This window comes from Culex quinquefasciatus, chromosome 1, assembly GCF_015732765.1.
Source record: "Culex quinquefasciatus strain JHB chromosome 1, VPISU_Cqui_1.0_pri_paternal, whole genome shotgun sequence".
NCBI classification, from domain to species: domain Eukaryota; kingdom Metazoa; phylum Arthropoda; class Insecta; order Diptera; family Culicidae; genus Culex; species Culex quinquefasciatus.
Genome location: NC_051861.1, coordinates 22355347 through 22377324, shown reverse-complemented (window position 1 = coordinate 22377324; position 21978 = coordinate 22355347). Strand labels below are relative to the sequence as shown.

The window sequence follows — 21978 nt, the reverse complement described above, 5'->3', positions numbered from 1 at the left end:
AACGCATTTGAACGTTGAGCATCCATTTTCAATTACCATTTTTATATAAAAGCAAAATAAGATGTTCTAATGATAACAAACGATGAAAAACGTTGCTTTTGTTGATACTTGATCATCTATAATCAATAAAACATTATTTCCGTAATTTTATTTGAGAAAAACAAACATAACTTCTTTTGAAATCACCAACGTCGATATCACCCTGCTGTCACTGAGGGGGGCGCTTTGTTATGATTCGTTTTTCTTCGCCGAATGTACATGGCGCTTTTTTCTTGTTGCTTTTTTTTCGTCACGAGGTTTATGTAGCCTTTTGTTTGACAGGTTGACAGGGCTATATAAACAGGGACTGCTGATGGCAGAGATTTTATTTATGTTACTTTATTTAAAATCATGATTAAACAGACTTTACTGATGTAACTTTTGCTCATTTTTGGTGGAGAGGTAGCTAATTAGAAATACTTTTAGAATATACAATAACCTAGAATGTGTCAAAATGTACATGATGCCTTTTGAAATGTTACCGTCGAAATGAATGTTTGTTTGTTTTTTTTTTTTTTTGAACATGATTTTGCATCCATTCCTCGCAATTTCGATTTGTTTTGTTTTGCCTTCCTCACTTTACTGAGGGATGGCTATAAAATCACTCGAAAAACGAACTTTTTAGTTAAACCTCCTATACCTTCCTTAGTACATATCGACTCAGAATCACCAGCTGAGCAAATGTCTGTGTGTTTGGCTGTATGTAGACATGTGTACCAAATCAATGTCACTGGAATATCTTGTCACAGGCTCAACCGATTTGGTTTTAATCGATCCGTCTTAACGTCCCCTAAGTTGCTATTGAAATTCATGCAGTTTTATCATGTACCGTAATCTGGGGTGAATCGGGACTACAGTCTGAATAAATACAGCAGTTTTTAGAGCACTTAAAGCTTTTAAATTTGGAAATGGACGTACACATTATATTGGCCTGAGTCTGTTCTAACCGAAACCAACCAGAAAAATCAAAATATTGTGCTCCAACATGGATAAAACTGCTGTCCCAATTCGCCCCATGTGTCCCGATTGACCCCAGTTTACGGTATTTAAAAAGTTATGTTAAAAAAAAACGGTTTCATATTAAATTAAAATTATGGTAAAAAGGGTGTTTTTTCATGAAACCCTCACATGTTATATATTAAAAATAAAGCATATGAGAAGACCTTTCTTGTGGGTTAAGAATTTCCAAGATCTGACTTACCTATCTAAAATTACAAGCAGTTTATAAAATGGTCTGAATTTACATAACCTCAAATGGTCCCGTCTGATTGCCACAAAAAAACCTTGTAGAGGGATGCCATTTTCCTGAAAGAGGGTGTTGTATAATCTTGACAAAAAGTCTGTAGGAAGTCTGTTTTTTTTACTCGTCACTTATTTTTATTAGGACCTCTTAGGTGCTGCGATCATGTTAGGGGAGATCCATAAACCATGTGGACACTTTAGGGGATTGTAATCAATCTATAAATGAGAGGAAGGCACCAACCACCTAAAGGTGGATTAAGTTACGTTTTTTTTCGTTTGTCTACTTTTTAACTGGGCTACAGCCCAGTTAAACAACGCCCAGTCACCGAAAAAGTACTGTATCTCATTTATTTTGTCAAAAGATCTTATGCACATAGGAAACCCATGGTGCACTGGATAATTTCTTAAGAATTTCGTAAATCGACTTTTAATTGTATATTTGTGTGAAACTTTGTACATTGATTACTTATGTCCAAATAAGCTTTTTTGCATTATTAGTTACTTTATACAAGTTTCCATGCACATTTGAAGGCTGTCCATAGAAAATTGCTGTGAAAACATTCGAAAATCTGTATCTCGAGAAGCGATCGACTGGTCGATTTGTTGTCTTCGCAAAGTTGTAGATTATGAATAGGACTATTCAGAAAAACAACACTCTAAAAACATTTACCTTTTTTATCAATAACTTTTTTTTTACAAAATTGCAGGCCAAGGATTGATACCTAAGAGCATGCAATGGCACTGACCTTGTTGCGTGCTCTTCGGTTGACGTCCACGTAAGGAACATCCTGGAAGGAGCGTAACTAACTACATCCGTAGTTCTGTTAGATCATCCGAATCTTGATCAGAACAGTATAGCTCTGGTTCCTTGCGAGTGTCCTATTTTCTTACCTCCACGTTGGCTTGGTTTTCATGATGACCTAGCTGGTGGCCTGTGGAAACGGATCGTAAACCTTTGACCACCGCGGGTCAGAGTCGAGACGGCTAAAAGAAAGGGGCGCGACAATGTGGGAAAGGGAAGTAATTTGTGATTGTAGACAGTATTGTTTTGATTCGCAGTATGTTGAGTCAACTGCTGTGGATGTACCTGAAACACGCACAACGGGGTTTCTCTTCTCTTCATTCTCAGCTACCACCTATCTCCTATTTTTATTTTGCTCTTCTGATTCTCAATTCTTCACTGATTCTTCTATTTAATATCCAACATTTAATTTTAATTTTACTAACTTTTGATTCTCTTATCTCTCAAAGCTTTTCCACTCATTTCTATCAATTGATACTGCTGTAACAAACTTTGTTTTGTTTTTTTTTTCCTTAAAAATATACTTTTCCTTAATGTACTAGTAATATCAAGTCTATTTATCATTCGCCTAATCTTTTTTGATTTTATTGCGAATTTATTTATTTGAATAATTCTTTATCTGTCCTATAAATTATCATTACTTGAATCTAAGCTTGTTTTGTATCTCTATTTATTAACTATTGGCTAATTTTACATCTAATACATCTAGCTTCTAATTTTTATTCTTCAAAATACGCTCATCATTCTCTTACTATTGATACTTGATTTTTATAAAATAAATTCTCTTTTACTGTCAATTGTTTTCAATCTTCACCCTTTTTTTCAAACAAGTGAGGTTTGAGCCCTTACTCAATTTATGGAATGGTTAAAGGATTAACACAAATATTACTATTGTATTTTTGGTAAACTTTTATAAAATGCTTAGGACCAAAAATTGTAACAAAACACCGCGACAAAAGAAATAGCAACATAAAAACACGACTCAACACTAGGAAATATTTCAGGAGAAAACAAAACACAGTAAAATAACAACTAGTTTTTGAATTCAAACTAAAAATAAAACAGTGTTTGCTTTAATGAAAGTTGATAGGCACACTATAAATGGTTAGGCGCTTATACTTACATCAAACCCTACGTAATGTACCACCCCCGGCCGAGTTAAAATGCGTAACCGGAAAAGAAGGTGTGCATGCCTGGCACGAACACTCAAAGCGTGTTCTAGCGTGCTGCTCGTACTGACTCAGAGCAAGGGTGAGATGTAGGTGTAAGGGCAGTGCGTGTTCGTCGGGAACCTGGTGCATAAGATCGGTCAAGGCCCGTTCTTACACTGAAAATTGCGAATTGCGAATTGCGAATAACTTTTTTTTACAAAATTTTGAATTTGACAAACTTTAATTCCTTCGATTCTTTTTCAGGTTTTGTTATGTTTTAGTACATAGAAAGTGCCAACTTTTGAGCTACACTCAACCCCCAGTGATTTGTCACTTTTTCTTTGACAACTTTTTAGTTTGTACCCCGTTGGTTGGTCAAAGTCAAACTAAAAAGTGACGAAATGTCACTTTTTACACGGGACTCACAATCCTTGTCCATCTTTGAAAAACTATATTCGAAAATATGAGAAAATGCTCTACAATTTGCTCTTTGGGCATTGTTAACCCGACCTGTGTTTGACGAGATAGAGATAAGGACTCAAAAATGACTAACTCCTCGTCACAGTGTCCTGATCAGGGAACGAACTTAAGCACCCTGTTTTGGAAAATATCAAGGGTGCTGTGCTTTATTTGTCACCTGCCCCCATTTTTTTCGGTGCTTATAATAAGCACCTTAGGATGAAGGTGCTTATTCTTACAATGTTTTTTTTTTTTTACATTTAAGAGATTTTTTTTTGTGTAAACTTGTATTGATGTTTTTGATTCCTTGACAATCTTTTTGCTTCTTGGCAATTATTAAAAGACCACAATATTGATTTTTATTTATATTTATTAATAATCAATCTTGCAGGCCAAGGGTGCATGATACTGATGATACTCGTCGGTTGACACACCTAGGCGAGGAACATCCCGGAAGGAGCCCAACTACATCCGTAGTGCTGTTTGAACAAAACAGCATGGCTCTGGTTCCTTGCAAGTGTCCTATTTTCTTACCTCCACGTTGGCTTGGTTTAGTCATCATGATGACAAGGTGTAACCTAGCTGGTGGCCTGTGGAAACGACTCGTAAACCTTTGACCAGCGAGGGTCAGAGTAGAGACGGCTAAAAGAAAGGGGCGCGACAATGTGGGAAAGGGAAGTAATTTGTGATTGCAGACGGTATTGTTTTGATTCGCAGTATGTTGAGTCAACTGCTGTGGATGTACCTGAGCATCGCAGAACGGGGTTTCTCTTCTTTCCATTTCAGCTATCAGCTATCTTCTGTTTATTTTGTTTTCACTGATTTTCTAAAACGGCTTCTGTTTACTATCCTCCATTTAATTTCGATTTTACTTATTTGATTCTCTTATTTCTCAACGCTTTTCCACTCTATTTTACCAATTGATGTTGCTGTAAAAAACTGTCTGCTTTCCCTTAATTTGGCAGCGATGTCAATTTTGTTTATCATGTGCCTTTTCTTTATTTATCTATTTGAATAATTTCTCATCTTCCCTGTAAATTGCCCTCAATACAATCTAAGCTTGTTTGTTACCTCTTTTTATTAACTATTGTTAATTTCTATATCTACTTCATAAATTACTATCTTCCTTTTACTACATAGTATATTTCCTTCACTGTCCATTGTTTTGAAACTTCACCTTTTTCTTAAGCAAGTGAGGTTCGAGCCCTTACTCAATTTATGGAATGATTAAAGGATTAACACAAATATTACTACTGTACTTTTGAAAACTTTTCTAAAATGCTTAGGACCAAAATATTGTAACACAACACCGCGACAAAAGAAATAGCAACAGATAAACACAACTCAACAATAGGGGAGATTTCAGGAGAAAACAATACACACTAAATAACAATTAGTTTTTGAATTCAAACTAAAAATAAAACAGTTTTTGCTTTAATGAAAATTGATAGGCACACTATAAATGGTTAGGCGCTTATACTTACATCAAACCCTACGTAATGTACCACCCCCGGCCGAGTTAAAATGCGTAACCGGAAAAGAAGGTGTGCATGCCTGGCACGAACACTCAAAGCGTGTTCTAGCGTGCTGCTCGTACTGACTCAGAGCAAGGGTGAGATGTAGGTGTAAGGGCAGTGCGTGTTCGTCGGGAACCTGGTGCATAAGATCGGTCAAGGCCCGTTCTTACACTGAAAATTGCGAATTGCGAATTGCGAATTTATTAATAATCAATCTTGTTTTTTCTCGTTGTTAAGAAACCCGTACTCCTGCCCGAATGAAAATTCATTTTCTGCTTTTTCCGGACTGATTATATTTAATAAAAACAATTGTTTGCATAGATGTGGGATTTTTCATATATTTTTTTATAAAAAAAAAACAGCAAAACAGAACAATGCATATTAAACAATGTAACAGAATACAACAAGTAACAAAAAGTTCAGGAACAAAGATCAATGTTCAATTTAACAATCAAAATATCGTGCAGCGTTTCTTCTGATAACCTGGAGCGAAGTTTTGACAAAATAATCGCGAGAGCACTAAATGCGCGCTCAACTGATACTTGGGTCGCTGGTGCAGCTAATATCACGGAGACAATACCCCACAAATCTTGATCCATTTTTGTGAGTTCGAACCAGTGTTGGATGATGTTTTGTCCATGAACCAGCTTCAACCTTGGCGAATCGGATAGATTCTTGAGTTTTTCCATCACTTCAGCAGTCAACCCTTCCTTCTTTTTCTCTTCGTGGGACGTGAGAAAAACCTCAAGCGGGTCATCTTGTTCCTCCATTTGGACACGTACACCTTGCTCATTTTGCCCGGCTTCCGGTTTCTCTGACAGGCAACCAACGCGAGCCAGTGTCTCCAAAAGTTGTTTTAGATGTTCCTAAAATGTTTAAGAATATAAGAAAATTGAAACGATGTTTAAATATGAATTAATTTACCAGTGCAGTAGACCTCTGTTCGTCGTTGAAAATGGGGCTTTCTCTGTAGTTTATTCGTTGGTCCACGAAACAGGCCGCAAGTAGTGCTTTGTTCTCCAACAGCATCGATTCTCTCTTCTTCATGTGTTCGTGTAGTTTCAGTGATGTAGCATCGTTTTGCATTTCAAGGGTCAGTTTACACCGCATCCAAAGTAGATAAAAATCTCCGAGGGTAAGCTGCTCCGACTGCAGAGATGTTGTCAGCGTAGCCACGGGCTTGAACGCGCGTACGAAATTTTCGACAAACTCCCACTCCCGTTCCGTTAGCCGACAGAATTTGTCGTTCTTGGTCATGTTAGATATAAAATCTTTATGCTCAAAAAGCGACCTGGCCATTTCATACGACGAGTTCCATCGTGTTTCACAGCTTAGGACTGGCTTCCGGATCTTTGCCGACTTGAGAAGTTGTTTATACGGCATCTTCCGCAAGCCCTTGACGAACGTTTTCAGAGTGGCGATGTGTTTCTTCATGTTAGTTGATTTCAACGTATCGTGAACCGCCAACTGGACCGTGTGAGCGGCGCACCTTATTGCCGAGAAAACGGTTTTTATTTCTTCATCACGGTCGGTTTTCGCGAAAGAGCGCGGGCGATCCTCCAGAGTTTCGTCGTTATCGTCACTTTCAGAGCTAGCTGTTTCCTCATCCTTTTCCTCATCATCGTCCTCATCCTGATCATGATCCTCATCCACGTCCTCTTCACTCTCGGTACAACGCTCGCTTTGTGCTTTCCTTTCAAATTTAATTTTAATATATTAATTTCTAGATTATTTAATGAAAAATGTGTAACAATCTTAATACTTACAGTTCTTCTAAAAACTCCCTCAGGTCGATCTTGATCAGTTTGCTTGTGGCCAACATGTTCGAGCCGTTGTCGGTAGTGATTGTGTAGATTTTGTCTACAGATATCCCAAAGGAACGTAGAACACGCATGACGTCGTCTTTAATTGCTTGAGCCGTGTGTCGTTTTTTCAATTCGATCATACCGATCGTCCTGATGGTCTGTGTCTTCTTTTTCATGAATTGGATGTTGATTCCGAGGACGTCACGATCTAGACGCGTTGCAATGTCCAGCTTTAGGCTGATCATCTTCCCCTTGACTTCTTTCTGGATAATTGATCGGATTGCTGCAGCTTTGTCCCTCAGGATGGGTTTGATCGTCCGAGAGTTGACGGACGGCATATCGAAACTCTCCTCATAAGGATCGAGCAAGGCGCGCATGGGGGGAGAGTCTAATGTTCGAAGCGGCATGCCATAAGCAGTGACTAGCTGCACCAACGACTTCGTGTACAAGTCACGGTTCATCCTTACGCTCACCTTCCGCACCTTTTTTGGAACATATGGTGCTTCCTCGTCCGTCAACCCCATCTCGGAAGCCGCTTCCGGGTGCATGTTCAAATAGTGTCTCTTGAACACAAAGTTCTTCAGCGACTTCACTGCTAGCCCACATTTCAAGCACGATGCCGTTTTCTGTTCTAGGTTCACTTCGAACAGGTCAGTCCCCAATTTCCGCTTCCGGCCACGTTGGGACATTTCGTTGCAATTTGAAAAATGCTGGTGTGAACTGACCAAAGACCAAGTTTGCAATGACAGTGTTGTTATGTGATATCAGAGACAATTTATCATAGGCACCTTGTTTGAAAAATAAGCTCCAGCACCGCACCCAATTATTTTAAAGTTCGGTGCTTATCGCAGTTACCTTACTTCAAGTACAAGTTCTTATTTCCCTTCCCTGGTCCTGATGCAAACAAAGTTCGAGCTCGAGCTGTCACTGTCCCTGCGAAATATGTTAACTGTCATCGGGCGGTAGGCCTTTAAAAACCAGCCATAAGTCGCTTGACAACAACAAAACTTTTGCTAGAAAGCGAAAGCAGATCTAATGCAAACAAACCAACTTTCGTGTCACTCAGAGGTGTGATTCGACTAGAAAGCCTTAGAGAGTGCTAAAATGTATCCCTGTGTAAATAGAAAATGTAAACATTTAAAATATGTTGAAAATTGAAAAAAATGTTTTTTTTCAAAATCACCGGTTTCTGTAGAGCATATTAAATCGATTTGGGACGTTAAAATTTTATTTTAGATTTTATTACCCCGTAGTTTATGCATGGTCTAAGGAGTCTAAGGAAAAACAAAAACACAATCTAAGGAGTCATTTTAGGTTAACGGTAGTTTTTTTTTCGGACTGCTCAAGACATTAAATAGACAACCGCCACTTTTAATTTGCTGAAATAATTTATTACCTCATATATATATATATATCATTTGTTGCTTCATAATTGCTGTCTCTGTGGTTCGTGAATGTGTGTTTATGTACGATTTTGTTCACTACCTTTTGCTTCTCTGTGTAATGTGTGTCTTGTGTGTATTATCCATGCACTTTTATTTGGTTCATTGGGTTTCCTTCTTAGCATTCTCTTTGTTTTCTCGGTCTTTATTTTCCGGAATCATGGGAGCCTTTCTCAGTTGCGTCGTGTTCACATGCACTTTTACAATTATGTTTAGCCTTTTTATTTTTGTTAGGTCTCATGCAACTGTAATATGGGAATCATATGCGTCTCATAATGGCCGAGACTAGAGCTTAAAACTGTTTGCTGTAACTTGTTTAAGGATTTTTTGTTTGGTATTCTTTTAATGTTTTGGATACTCGACATATTTGCTTGATTTTATTTTGTCGGTTTATCAATTTAAATAGGGTGGATTAGCCAATTATGTAGATCGGTAATAATAGAACAGTTGAATCTCACTTCAGGTTTAAAATGCATTCTCAAAAACCCTTATGGAGCACACTTTTCAATGTGTTATTCTTTTAATGCAGCTTTTTTTTCTTTTTGCAATAAATGTGAACGCATAATTTTAAGTTTCATTTTAAGATATCGTTTTAAGCTTATGTCGAAAATGATTGAACGCTCATTTTTTTGGTTTCTAAATTTATTTATTATTTTTTTTTTGTGTTTGCAATAATTTAAATTGAATTCCCAAACAGCGTTTGCATGTTTATAAATATATATCTAACGTGTAGATCACTCTCTGGCTTGTGTGTGTGATAAGGAGGAGTTTGAAGTAAGTTAATGTTTCGTTTGGAATACTAATTCAATCAACCGATAACCGGGTTTGGCAACGGAATATATTCCTGAAGTGAACATATATTGAAGGCAAACACACATGTTTCTTTTTCTAACGCAGACTAGATAAGAAGTAGTTGGAAGATAAGATAAAAAGAGTTGTGGCGGGACAGAACAGGTGGATTACGAAAACATTGCACAATTCCTCGATTGATTTCAGCTATCTGCTCTTCTCTTTTGTGTGACTGACTGACTGACTACTGGAAGAAGATAAGCGTGGGGCAGGGTGGAAAATATGATATTGTTTAAATTTGGTTTGAAAATAGCTAATTTGATGGACGATTTTCGTTTGCCGACTTATCTAAAACATTCAAGAAAGACGCGATGAAATCCATTGTAAACATTATAGTAGCGTGTACCTAGTATTCGTGATGAGTTTGTTGCACCTAATATGATATGAAATATTGGGCAAATGTGTTTACTCCACTACTAACAGTTTTGATAATTCGGAGAGAGGACAAAACAGGAACAACAAATGCTAGAATTGTGTTTGTGTGTAAATATGCATTAATATTCACTTCTTGGTTTAATTGGTAATATATGCTCATTCACTTATATACAAATATTGTTTGTCCTTTTACCCTTTCATCTGTTTCATTTCACAAAAATAATATTCTTCATCATTTCTACTAGACATGTGTCACTAAACTCACGTGAAAAAAATGCTGCACAACTAACAACCGGCACTATTGTTCATTAGGCTTCAGTTGGTAAACGAACAAGGAAAAAAAAGAACCTAGAAGCGTCTCTAACTAAGTTCCGTTTTGCAGAGCAACATCTAATAATTGTGATACTTTGCGGATACTATCTCGATGCAATACTTTACCAATTCGTGCGCATAGCTTCGGTAGTTTGCTGACTTTAGGTTGCTTTATCGTCCTAAATGTTGTGTTAGTTATGTTGTCTGTAAAAAAGAAGAGAAGGGTTTGATAGAAAACGCGATAAAGCTTATTTTTCTGAGTACATTCCCTTTGTACGACCACAACGAGTTTAAAATGGATTTGGAAAAATGGGAAAATTAACCTCGCGGTCCTTGTTGACCGAAAAGCTCCAACTTGACAGGACCATAGTTGATCCATCGAAAAAATGTTGTCTTGTCAAAAAAAAAATGCATTAAAATGAAAAAAAGTGATCAGAAATGGCTTTTAATCGTGTTTTTTTACCGTTGTACTTAAAAGTTGACATAGGGCTTTAGTACCCAATTGAACTGTTACCATTGGCCGTTGAGAATACAACAAATTAAAAGTGCGGCCAAAATTAGAGACATCTACACTTTTTTTTATTTTCTTAAGCAGGTATTTGACTACGGCAAACAAACAAACAATCTCGCACATTTTGATAGTTTGCCAATTCGTCTGCGTTGTTTGTTTGCCAGCTTGCATACATTTCGTATTGTTTGCGAGTTTTCGCGAAAAGGAGCGCGTTTATTTGTTAGTCATAGTCTAATACAACCTTTACTGAATCTTTATTTTGATGGCAGATTATAGATTGTTCCGAACTTTTCTATACAAATTCAACAAACAATTCTAGAGTTTTTTTTAATAGGTTCTATAAACATATGACAGACAACAGTTTATAGGACCTTTAATAACTTATGGACCACGTTAATGCTTGTTTGTTGTTGTTGAAAATCTCGTTTCTCTTTGAGAATCAGATTTGTTTTTTCTAAAGTTGTCTGTTTTCAAATTAAAAATATTTCAAAGCGATTTTTTTTTAAGTTTTTGCAATTGTATATTACTTTCTACTTTATGAAGGAAAAGCAACCCTACAAAACGTTAATTTGAAAGCTGCGAAAATCCTTTAATTTTTTTTTACTTTGTTACTTTGTTGTTTGTTGGGATTCTCGCGTTCTCGCGAGAAATATGCCCGTGCTCTCCTCCGCTCGCGAGCCTGAATTGCTCGCTCGTGAGATGTATAATGAGTCGGCAACGAACAAAAAAAAAACAGCAAAACTATCAAAATAAAACCTCTTCACCATCACGTCGTTGATTCATGAGCCTGATGCTATCTTCGAACGAATGATTTTTAACCTTATTCATTTTTAATTTTATAAAGCAAATATTACAAACATTATTATTTGTAAAGCAAATATTACAAACATTTCCCGAAGATATAGACATTAGAATGCGTAACAAAAACTATTATTGAGGCTTGTTCTGTTGGGCGCCAAATATGAGCTTGATTGGACGTAACAGAAGCTGTCATCCACTTTCGAATTTTGGAATGGAATTTAATCGGTAGATTTTTTTTCTAAATTTAAACATTCTTGGCGAAAATAAAGATCAGAACATTACAAATTCAAAGCTTCAGAAATTCAAAAATTCGAAAACAAAAAAAAAAACAAAATACATATTTTTTTCGAAATTTCTAAAATCGTTATTTAAAAAATCTGAAATTTCGAAATTCAAAATTTCAACAATCTGAATTTCAAAATACCAAAAATTAGAGTAATCGAAAATTTGAAGATTAAAAAAAAATCAAAATTTAAAAGTCAAAATTTAAAAACTTAAAAATATCAAATTCAAAACAATATAGAAAAAAAATCCCAAATCTAAGATAATTTTAGTATTCTTAAGCTTATAAATTCTTAAATTCTTAAGTTCTTAACTTCTTAAATTCTTAGATTCTTAAATTCTTAAATTCTTAAATTCCTAAATTCTTAAATTCTTAAATTCTTAAATTCTTAAATTCTAAAATTCTAAAATTCTTAAATTCTTAAATTCTTAAATTCTTAAATTCTTAAATTCTTAAATTCTTAAATTCTTAAATTCTTAAATTCTTAAATTCTTAAATTCTTAAATTCTTAAATTCTTAAATTCTTAAATTCTTAAATTCTTAAATTCTTAAATTCTTAAATTCTTAAATTCTTAAATTCTTAAATTCTTAAATTCTTAAATTCTTAAATTCTTAAATTCTTAAATTCTTAAATTCTTAAATTCTTAAATTCTTAAATTCTTAAATTCTTAAATTCTTAAATTCTTAAATTCTTAAATTCTTAAATTCTTAAATTCTTAAATTCTTAAATTCTTAAATTCTTAAATTCTTAAATTCTTAAATTCTTAAATTCTTAAATTCTTAAATTCTTAAATTCTTAAATTCTTAAATTCTTAAATTCTTAAATTCTTAAATTCTTAAATTCTTAAATTCTTAAATTCTTAAATTCTTAAATTCTTAAATTCTTAAATTCTTAAATTCTTAAATTCTTAAATTCTTAAATTCTTAAATTCTTAAATTCTTAAATTCTTAAATTCTTAAATTCTTAAATTCTTAAATTCTTAAATTCTTAAATTCTTAAATTCTTAAATTCTAAATTCTTAAATTCTTAAATTCTTAAATTCTTAAATTCTTAAATTCTTAAATTCTTAAATTCTTAAATTCTTAAATTCTTAAATTCTTAAATTCTTAAATTCTTAAATTCTTAAATTCTTAAATTCTTAAATTCTTAAATTCTTAAATTCTTAAATTCTTAAATTCTTAAATTCTTAAATTCTTAAATTCTTAAATTCTTAAATTCTTAAATTCTTAAATTCTTAAATTCTTAAATTCTTAAATTCTTAAATTCTTAAATTCTTAAATTCTTAAATTCTTAAATTCTTAAATTCTTAAATTCTTAAATTCTTAAATTCTTAAATTCTTAAATTCTTAAATTCTTAAAATCTTAAATTCGTAAATTCGTAAATTCTTAAATGTTTATAATTATAATTCTTAAATTCGTAAATTCTTAAATGTTTTTATTTTTAAATTCTTAGTTCTTAATTTCTTAAATTCTTGAATTCCACAATTTTTGAAGTCTTATTTTATGTAAGAGATTTTGAAATTATGTATTACAAACTGTATAAAAATTCTTAGATTTTGAATATTTAGACATTCAAAATTTAAAATTTTATCATATTATAATTTTAGATTTTGATTTTATTTTGAGGTTATATTTTTGAAGTTAAGTTTTTAGGTTTTTAAATATTGTATTTTCTATTTTGAAGTTTTTTTTTTCATCACCCTTGCCTTGACCGTCTTTTGAGGATTTTTTTTAAAATGGATTGATTGCTTTCATTCTTTTGGAGCGTTTAAACATAAACGGGTTTTTTTAATCAAATACTTTCTGAATTAGTTTTTTTTTCATTATAAAATAAAATTTGCTTAATGTTGGTCGCGATATTTTTTTATATGGCGTGGATTTCGCACGGTTTCGAATTTTATGTCGGCGCGGATTTGGCGCGGATTTTTTTTTTGACTCTCCCGTAACAACCCTGTTATAATGGACGGCCCCTCGGAACATGAAACACAATTCAGTTATGATTCGGTCAATAAATTTGCTTAGCCGTCTACGCAGATAAAAAAAATGATGTCCTTAAAGCCTGGAACAACATTGTCCGTCCAACGCTGGGCCAGTTCAATTTTCCTTTTTTTTTGTTGCTACTAATCCATTTCTTTTCATTTACGTAGACCACCTTAGGGACCATCGACAAACCACTTGGACACGTTTTTGGAAATCTAACCCCCCTAGTGGGCAATTTCCATACAACTAAAATATTTTTTGTATGGCACTTAGACAATCGCCAACCCGTTTATTATCAGAAAACAAGAGTTTCCCCACCTACCTGTCTATCAAATAATAACAATTCATCACAGCTTTCCAGCAGCTTCGGGCGACTCGGCGGCGGCGGCTTCGCTTTCGTCGCCCTCGTTCTCCTCGTCCTATGTGCTCCGTCCGCCGCACAGGTTGATCACCGTCTTCTTGATCCGCTTGATGTCTTGCGCCGTAGTTCGGCAACACCCGCCGACAAACTTGACCCCGTACTCGACAAACTGCGGCACGTACGTTTCCAGCGGCACGCAGTCCTCTTCGCCCTTCCAGACGCCGTTGTCCCAGATTTCGCCCGAGTTAGGGTACACGATGAGTGGGATCTTGTCGTCGTCGGGTCGCCGCTCGTTGACCGTCTTAAGCAGCTGGACGGCATGCACCGGGTGCAAACAGTTGACGCCGATGGCCAGCAGGTTCGGGTTCTTGAGGGCACGTGCCTGGCTCCAGATGGCCGCGGCCGTTTCGGCGAAATTTTCCCCGCGGGCAGTGTTGACGCCGTCTTTGCACTGGAACGAAACCCAGAACCGAACCGTCGGATGTTCCGTCGTGAGCAGTTCCAGCAGGGCTTCGGCTTCCTTTCGACACGGGATGGTTTCGATGGCGAGCGCGTCGACGCCAGCCTCCAGGACGGCGTTGATTCGTTGACGGTGCCACTTTTGGATGCGCGCGTACGGAACCGTGTCCGCGTAGGCACCCGTGTACTCGGAACCGTCGTGCAGGTGCGCACCGTACGGTCCAATCGATCCGACGACCCACGGAATTTTGTGGGTTTTGTTTTCGATCTTTTCCGCGAGGTAACGGGTGCGTGCCAGTTTGGCCAACTCGACGGCCGTCTTGATCAGCTTGATGCTGTCCTCTTCACTCAGGTTGAGGAAGTCCATGTAACCCTCGATGGAGGCTTGGTAGGTGTTTGTCAGGATGCAATCGGCACCGGCTTTGAGAAAGTCCAGATGGGTTTCGATGACGGCGTTCGGGTTGGTCGCGTTGTAACGGCTACTCCACAGCGGATCCTTGTCCAGTGTGGCTTGGCCAACGTGCGTTGCCAGCTGGGTGGAGAAACCACCGTCGATGACGATTATGCGCTTCGAGGTCATCTTCAGCGAGCGTGACTTGACCGGGAGCGAAAACGGTGCCGAACTGAACGGGTCGTCCTCGAGTGTGTCCGGGATGTTCTCCGGGGAAAACTGGGTCTGCAAAGGTAGAGGAGGGGCAACGGATTGGAGTTGAACGATCGGCTGAACCAGCGGAAGCGAAGGATGACGAGAGGTCGATTCAGGAGGTGTTTTAAGGCTGCCCTGAGAACCTTGCTTTCGGATTTTGTCAAACTCTTCGCCGAAGATGTGATCTTCGGTCATTTGACTGAACGGGGTCGGATCTCCGAACGGGTTCCACGGTTGCTGTTGGGCCGACACAGGTGGGTTCAGCTGAGGATTTGAAGAGCGCGATTCAAACGAAGCCGGAATCGAGTGCAGATTTTGTTCGGAGCCATTTCCGGAACCGGATATTGCCGGTTGGTAGTTGTTGGACGAGACATCGTATGGCGCTAGGAATTGGGACGTTTCCGTGGTGTACGCTTTATTGAACGCCGAAGTGTCACTCATGTTGCGCCGGTGGCCAACGACGGCTGCGGCGACGCTCGGTTGTTTCGGTGGTGGTAACAACGAACCGGCCATGCTGGAACCACTCCCGTGCGGTGTTCCACTACCGCTACCGTGACTAGGGGACTGCAGAATCGACGACGTTGACGATTCGCGCGTTGCGGCGGTGTCTCCGACGACTTCCGTGGCGACTTCAACTTCCCGGAACGGATCCGGGTAGGTGGTTTGGAACAGGTTGCCAGATTGGGCTTCCTGTCCGGAGAGTGGTGGAAAGTTGGCGGTGAACTTGGCCACGAATGGTTCCACTTGTGCGGGCGCCGCCGCTGGTGCCGGTTGCGGTTGCTGTTCTTGGAGAATCGTTGTCGGTGTAGCACCCGGAGTCGGCGACGAAAGGATGTTCTTCGGTGACGGATTGGGCGGAAGTCCCAGCGTGAAGCTGTTGTTTACGTTCGCTTGAGAGGCTTTGGGACGCTGGCGTGGAGCCACGGATGTGCCCTCGATGATCGGGGTGACCGTTTTAGCTGGAGTTTTGGCGCCTCCGCCGACGGATGAAGATGGAACGCGTTTGGTTTCACTCTCGAGCGGCGGAACCGGAAGTGTTTCCAGCGCTGGGACGGTCGATTTGGTCAAGTTGCGAACCGGATTGGTTTTGCCGGCGATTTTAAATGCAACCTCGCACACTTGGTAAATGTTTGGCCGCCGCTCAATGTCCGGTTCCAGCATGTATCGGATCAGCTGATGCATTTCGCGAGAATACTTGGAATTATCCGGGATGCTAAAGTGGCCACTCTGGATGGCCAGGGCACTCTCGCCAAACGGAAGCGTAAAAAAGCACAACTTGTAGAGGAGACAACCGAGCGCCCAGATGTCTGCTTTGACCGTAATGTCCTGGCCGGAGAACAGGTCAATCATTTCCGGGGCCCGATAGGAGAGGGTGGTGTACTTTTGAATTTCCTCCTCGACCACGGTCCGGCCGTGAGTCACAGGATTGAGCACACGAGCCGTTGCGGAACCAAAATCGCACAGGACAAAGTTGCCGATGTCGTTCTGGAGGATGTTTTCCACCTTCAAGTCCCGATGGATGATTGGCGTTTGACACTGGTGCAATCGGGCCACGGCTTCCGCGACGTCACAGAAGATCTGCAGCACGTCCTGCTCGCTAAATCCGTTCGGTATCCGGGCATTCATCAGCGTCAGAAGATTCGTCTTGCAGTACGGCATCAGCAGAAGAATCTCGTGCACTCCATTCCCTTTGGGGTTCACACTGTGGTCGATGTATCCGATGATGTTTTTGTGGCCGCTGAGGTTGCTGGCGATCTTTATCTCCCGGTTGCAAACCCCCAGGTCATGTTCGTTGTTTACGTACAATCGCTTCAACGCGAATCGCTGCCCGTTCGATCCCTTGACGAGGAACACCACGGCAAATCCACCCTCGGCCAATACCTCCTCCACCGTGACCACATTGTCCCGACTCAGCTTGAACGTTTTCCCGACAAAGCTGTTGGTTTCCTTGCTCGGAGTGGCCTCATTCTTCGTTTCGAACTTGGAGATGAACTTTTTCATCGCTTCTTGGAGTTTCTCCCGTGTTTGTGTGGTGGCTGACCTTCTTCTTTACACTGCTGATCGATCTTGTGCGGTCGTTCCGTGGCAAAAAAAAGTGCAACTGGGCTTCTTTTTCCTCCCGACGATTTGCACTCCGTGTTCAATTGCTGCTTCTGCTTCCAGGCCACCACCAAAACATTTTCACTCGTCGCAATTACAAAATCGGTTTTTCTTTCTGCAACCGGAGAGATTTCTCAGCAAAACAAACCCGAATCAAATGACTCACTCGAAAATATGATAAACTTTTTCTTCCTTCCCCTTTCCGTTGTCTCTTATCGGGGGTGTGAGATGTACACTTTTTTCGACTTTTTATTCTCACTTGGAAAAAAAAAAGCACAAACCACTTCCGAGGCCAAAATTAACGCCGATCCGGAACGGGCTGTCGAACCGTCCTTCCCAACTTCCACAGGTAAGTGGATAATCTCAAAAAAGGGATACACACCCGCGCGATAACACGACACGACACGACGAAAAAAATACGCAGAGTAATCGCGACGAGGAGAGAGCAAAAGTACTTCTATTTTTCCTTCATCGAATGATGATCAGCTCCTCTTCCAGCCGTCAAATCAACACCAACTTTATTGGGCGTAGCACTGACGGGTCACGCGGGCGAAAAAGTCAAAACATTTCCTGCACTACTGTCAAGTGAAAGGTTGTTTTGTACGCAGTTTGACGCATGTGCGAGTATTGTTTACCGCGAAGGCAGTTTGATTGTGTGGTTATCGCCGAAGTGGCAACACTTTGGATAACAAAAGGCTGTCAAAGTCGTCAAAGTGACGCAAGTGACGGATTTCGTTTCTGAGGAAAAAAAACTTCGACAACACGACAAAACCAGATAACACAGATCTGTGAAAAAAATTGCACACAGATTGGCCATAACCGGAGATACACAGAATCTGTGTAAAAGACTTGAACACAAAACTGTGTTCAGCCGTTGACTGCCAAATCTGTGTTATTTTATAAAAGCAACACAGATCTGGGTAGAATTCTACCCATATTTTTACCCGGCAAACCAGTTTTCATTCATAAAACGGATGAAAAAACGGAAATAAAGAAAAACAGTAACTTCTCATTTAATCAATCTTATCGCAAATTTGGTTGATATCTTACACCGAATTTTTCACCGGCAAAATTCACGAGCTATTTACAGGTGCTTGGTGCACGTTGGGATGAGACCCATTTTTGAGTAGAGAGCCTGGAGCTTATTAGAGAACGACCATCTCAAAACAAAAGTACCAATCGATGCACGAGAATTGTCAAACGGAGGTACCAATCGAGCAAAAGAAAGTTCAGTTGGCGTTCAATCGATGGGAAGTATTGTAATTGAAGTGATTTATATTTTATTCGAAAAAGTGCAAAACACGAATCACAACAGAACAAACTTTTTAGGAAAAATAGTCATCGCTACTTTCAAATGTGTCTTATAGGAAATTTTCTTAGCTTTCCAATGGTTTTAAGAGCGAAATGATTAATCGAGAAATTTCTGAGATACATATTTTTTTATTATTATTTTTTTGTTCTAAATTCCTTCATTATTTATAAGGCTTTCTAGTCAGAAATTTACCAATACATTCAAAGTATGTTTACATGACAGCTGGACGTTTGTTTGCATCAGGTTTCCTATCTCTTTCTAGCAAAAAAATTTTTGTCAGACGACTTCTAGCTGGTTTTTTTTGACTGACTGCCCGATATGTCAGCCAACATACTTCGCAGGGCTGTGACAGCTACAGCTCGATCTTTGTTTGCATCAGGACACTGTGACGAGAAGTTTGTCATTTTTGAGTTAAATTATATTTTTTTCACTGGGACTAGAAAGCCTTATTGGAAACTTTTAAATAGCAGTTAGTGTCAAATTATGTGTTTTATGTGTCATTTACTCACCAAATGTGCACAATAAGACAAGAAAACAAGGTTGCAAATTGCTAAACATTTTGAAAATGATGTTTTATTAAGAAATTAAAAACATAAATCCGAAATAAAATATGTTTCAAACATTAATTAAAAGATAATAACCAATATCACGTGTCTACTCTGATTTAGCTGATACAATCTTTTTTTTTGCAGATTTGAGATTGTTTAGGTTATTATTTGATTTTTATGAAGAAATATGATATTTCCTTAATCAAATATGAATCGTGAACATGGATACAAAACATGATTTAAAATCGAAAATTTACTACAAATTACTGTTTCAAGCCTTCAAATTTTTTTTAAATGTTTTTCTGTTGAAAATGCATTTAAAAGAAGAAATAAAATTTGTGTGTTTTAACTCTTAATGTTGAAAACGTCGCCACAATTTTTTTTAAAGTTTTTTGGTAATTCTGCAAACACAGCGCCTCATTTTAGCTTTTTGTTGCAGTGAGAAGATCGAAGCAAGCCATGAATTGAAGTTGTACTTCCAAACCATTACTATTCTAACTATCGTACAATAAAACACTACTATAGCGTACTCTCGATAGGTTATGGGCCTATCACTAAAAGTTTAAAAATGTCAAACGGTTCCGGAAGTCGCGCGGATGGCGCAGTAGCTGGAAGTTCCAACACGGGATCCGGCGTTCCGGGCCTCGAAAGGCTGGTGGGACGCGCGAATTGGAGAACGTGGAAGCTGGCAACGAAGACCTATCTTCAGCTGGAAAAGCTCTGGGGCGCAGTGAAGCCGAAGCGGAAGGCGGACGGAACGTTCGAGGCGGTTGAGGAGGAAACGGATCTTCGGGCGAGGCTCAAGATCATCACTCTGATCGATCCGTCGCTGTACGTCCACATCGAGAACGAAGAATCTGCGCGGACAGCCTGGGACAGTCTGGAGAACGCGTTCGAAGAAAAGGGCCTGGTCCAACAGGTCGGCCTTCTCCACAAGCTTCTCCGTTTGACCCTGGAAGCGTGCAGCTCGATGGAGGATTACGTGAATCAGGTGATTTCTGCCATGAACCAGCTCAGGAACGCGGATTTCAACATCCCGGATCTGTGGGTCGGAATGCTCCTGCTCGCGGGACTTCCGAAGGATTTCAAGCCCATGATCATGGCGTTGCAGAGTTCCGGCGTGGCCATCACCGGAGATTTCATAAAAACCAAGCTTCTCCAGGAGGAGGAAGGTTTCTATGGCAACGAGCAAAACAGTTCGGCCTTCGCAACCACCAAACAACCTGGTCGCCACGGTAAGCAAAAGCAGCAGCAGCCTACTTCGTCCAAAGGTCCCAAGTGCAGGAAGTGTCAAAAGTTTGGCCACATCGCTAAGGACTGCAAGGACAACAAGGAGCAGAAGAAAGGTGGCAGCACGTTTTGCACCGTGCTTTCGACGTTCGATTTGGGCGACGCCGATGACTGGATCTTCGACTCGGCCGCGTACGCTCACATGACGGCCAACAGGAGCATGCTGGACAACTTGGACAACGGATGCGGTAAGGTCATGGCAGCGAACGGCGGACTGATGGACATCGTCGCCACCGGTTCTGCCGAAATTTGGCCGAAGTGTTCCGGCGGCAAGGACAGCGTGACGGTCAGTGAAGTGCAGTTGATTCCGTCGATTGCGGCGAACCTTCTCTCCGTGAGCAAGATTGTGGAGAAGGGTTACACGGTGAACTTCACGAACCAAGGATGTGAGGTGTTCAACTCCGACGGCGACCTGGTGGCAACTGGGAGCCACGTCAACAACCAGTTCAAGCTGGAAAAGGTGTGCGGCTCGAAGGTTGCGATGGCGTGCGGTGCTGCTCAAGGCATGGACCTGTGGCACAAGCGCCTGGGTCACCTCGGTGCGGACAACATCCGCAAACTCGCGAACGGTGCAGCAGATGGAATCCAGATCAACGCAAAAGCTACGAAGGATTGTCGGATCTGTCCGATGGGCAAGCAGGCGCGGTTACCATTCGGGAAGAACGGATCACGAGCTTCGGAACTGCTTCAGTTGGTGCACTCGGACATCTGCGGGCCGATGGAGGTGAACTCCTACGGCGGCAACCGTTACTACATCACGTTCATCGACGACAAGTCTCGGCGCATGTTCGTGTATTTCCTGCAACGAATGTCGGAGGACGAAGTCCTGGCAGTGTTCAAGACCTTCCACGCGATGGCGGAGCGCCAGACCGGAATGAAGCTGAAGACGCTGCGCACCGACAATGGTAAGGAATACATCAACAAGGGCATTCAAGGCTACCTGCGGACCGCAGGGATCCGGCACGAGACGACGAACGATTACACCCCCGAGCAGAATGGGATGGCGGAACGAGCCAACCGGACCATCGTGGAGAAGTCTCGGTGTCTACTGTTCGAGGCGAAGCTGCCGAAAGGCTTCTGGGCTGAAGCTGTGTCGACCGCAGTGTACCTGATCAACCGATCGCCAACCCGTGGTCACGAGATGACCCCCGAGGAAGCCTGGACTGGTAAGAAACCGAATCTTTCGCATCTCCGTGTCTTTGGCACAAAGGCCATGGTCCAGATCCCGAAGCAAAAACGTCGCAAGTGGGACGCCAAATCCCACGAATGCATCCTTACCGGTTTTGACGAAGAAACCAAGGGATACCGGTTGTACGACCCGAAGCAGAAGACGACTGTGATAAGTCGCGAGGTGATTTTCCTGGACGAAGGAGTCGCCGAACGCGGCGAGGTAGCAGCGCAGCAGGTCAAGCCGATTCCGGTGGTAACACTGGACGTTTTGGACTTCGGAGAGACGAGGATGCAGCCGGCTCCGGTGGAGCCTGTTCTGGTCGAAGCTGTACCGGACGCCCCGATCGACCCCAGATCGGACGATGAAGACGAGGAGGAGCAGTCTGAAACTGACTCGAGCGGTGAGAGCGATTCATCCACGGGAACGTTGACCGACCTTGTGCTCCCTCCGCAACAATCTTCACAACCAGCTCGGTCACAGCTGTTGAGGCGCAGCGGACGGGAGCACGCGTTACCAGGCAAG

The 21978-nt window shown here is 40.2% G+C and overlaps 1 protein-coding gene across 4 annotated transcripts; it reads right to left on the bottom strand.

Moving 5' to 3' along the window:
• Positions 1-8383: 8383 nt before the first annotated feature.
• Positions 8384-17696, bottom strand: LOC6035547 (homocysteine S-methyltransferase 1). 4 transcript variants are annotated; one of them, XM_038255980.1, is made up of 3 exons: positions 17302-17678; positions 13892-15065; positions 8384-10197 (listed from the first exon to the last, which is right to left on the bottom strand). In XM_038255980.1, the coding sequence occupies exon 2, from the start codon at positions 14967-14969 to the stop codon at positions 13989-13991; it is 981 nt and encodes a 326-aa protein (XP_038111908.1). In that variant the 5' UTR covers positions 14970-15065; positions 17302-17678; the 3' UTR covers positions 8384-10197; positions 13892-13988. The 4 variants fall into 4 exon arrangements, with proteins under 4 accessions (XP_038111908.1, XP_038111909.1, XP_038111914.1 ...); XM_038255981.1 differs by having other exon boundaries at positions 17417-17678; XM_038255986.1 differs by having other exon boundaries at positions 17518-17678.
• Between the last annotated feature and the right edge of the window lie 4282 nt (positions 17697-21978).

Bases quoted from the DNA above. Each gene is read 5' to 3' on its own strand.
- LOC6035547 (XM_038255973.1), bottom strand. From the start codon at position 17,036: ATGAAAAAGTTCATCTCCAAGTTCGAAACGAAGAATGAGGCCACTCCG.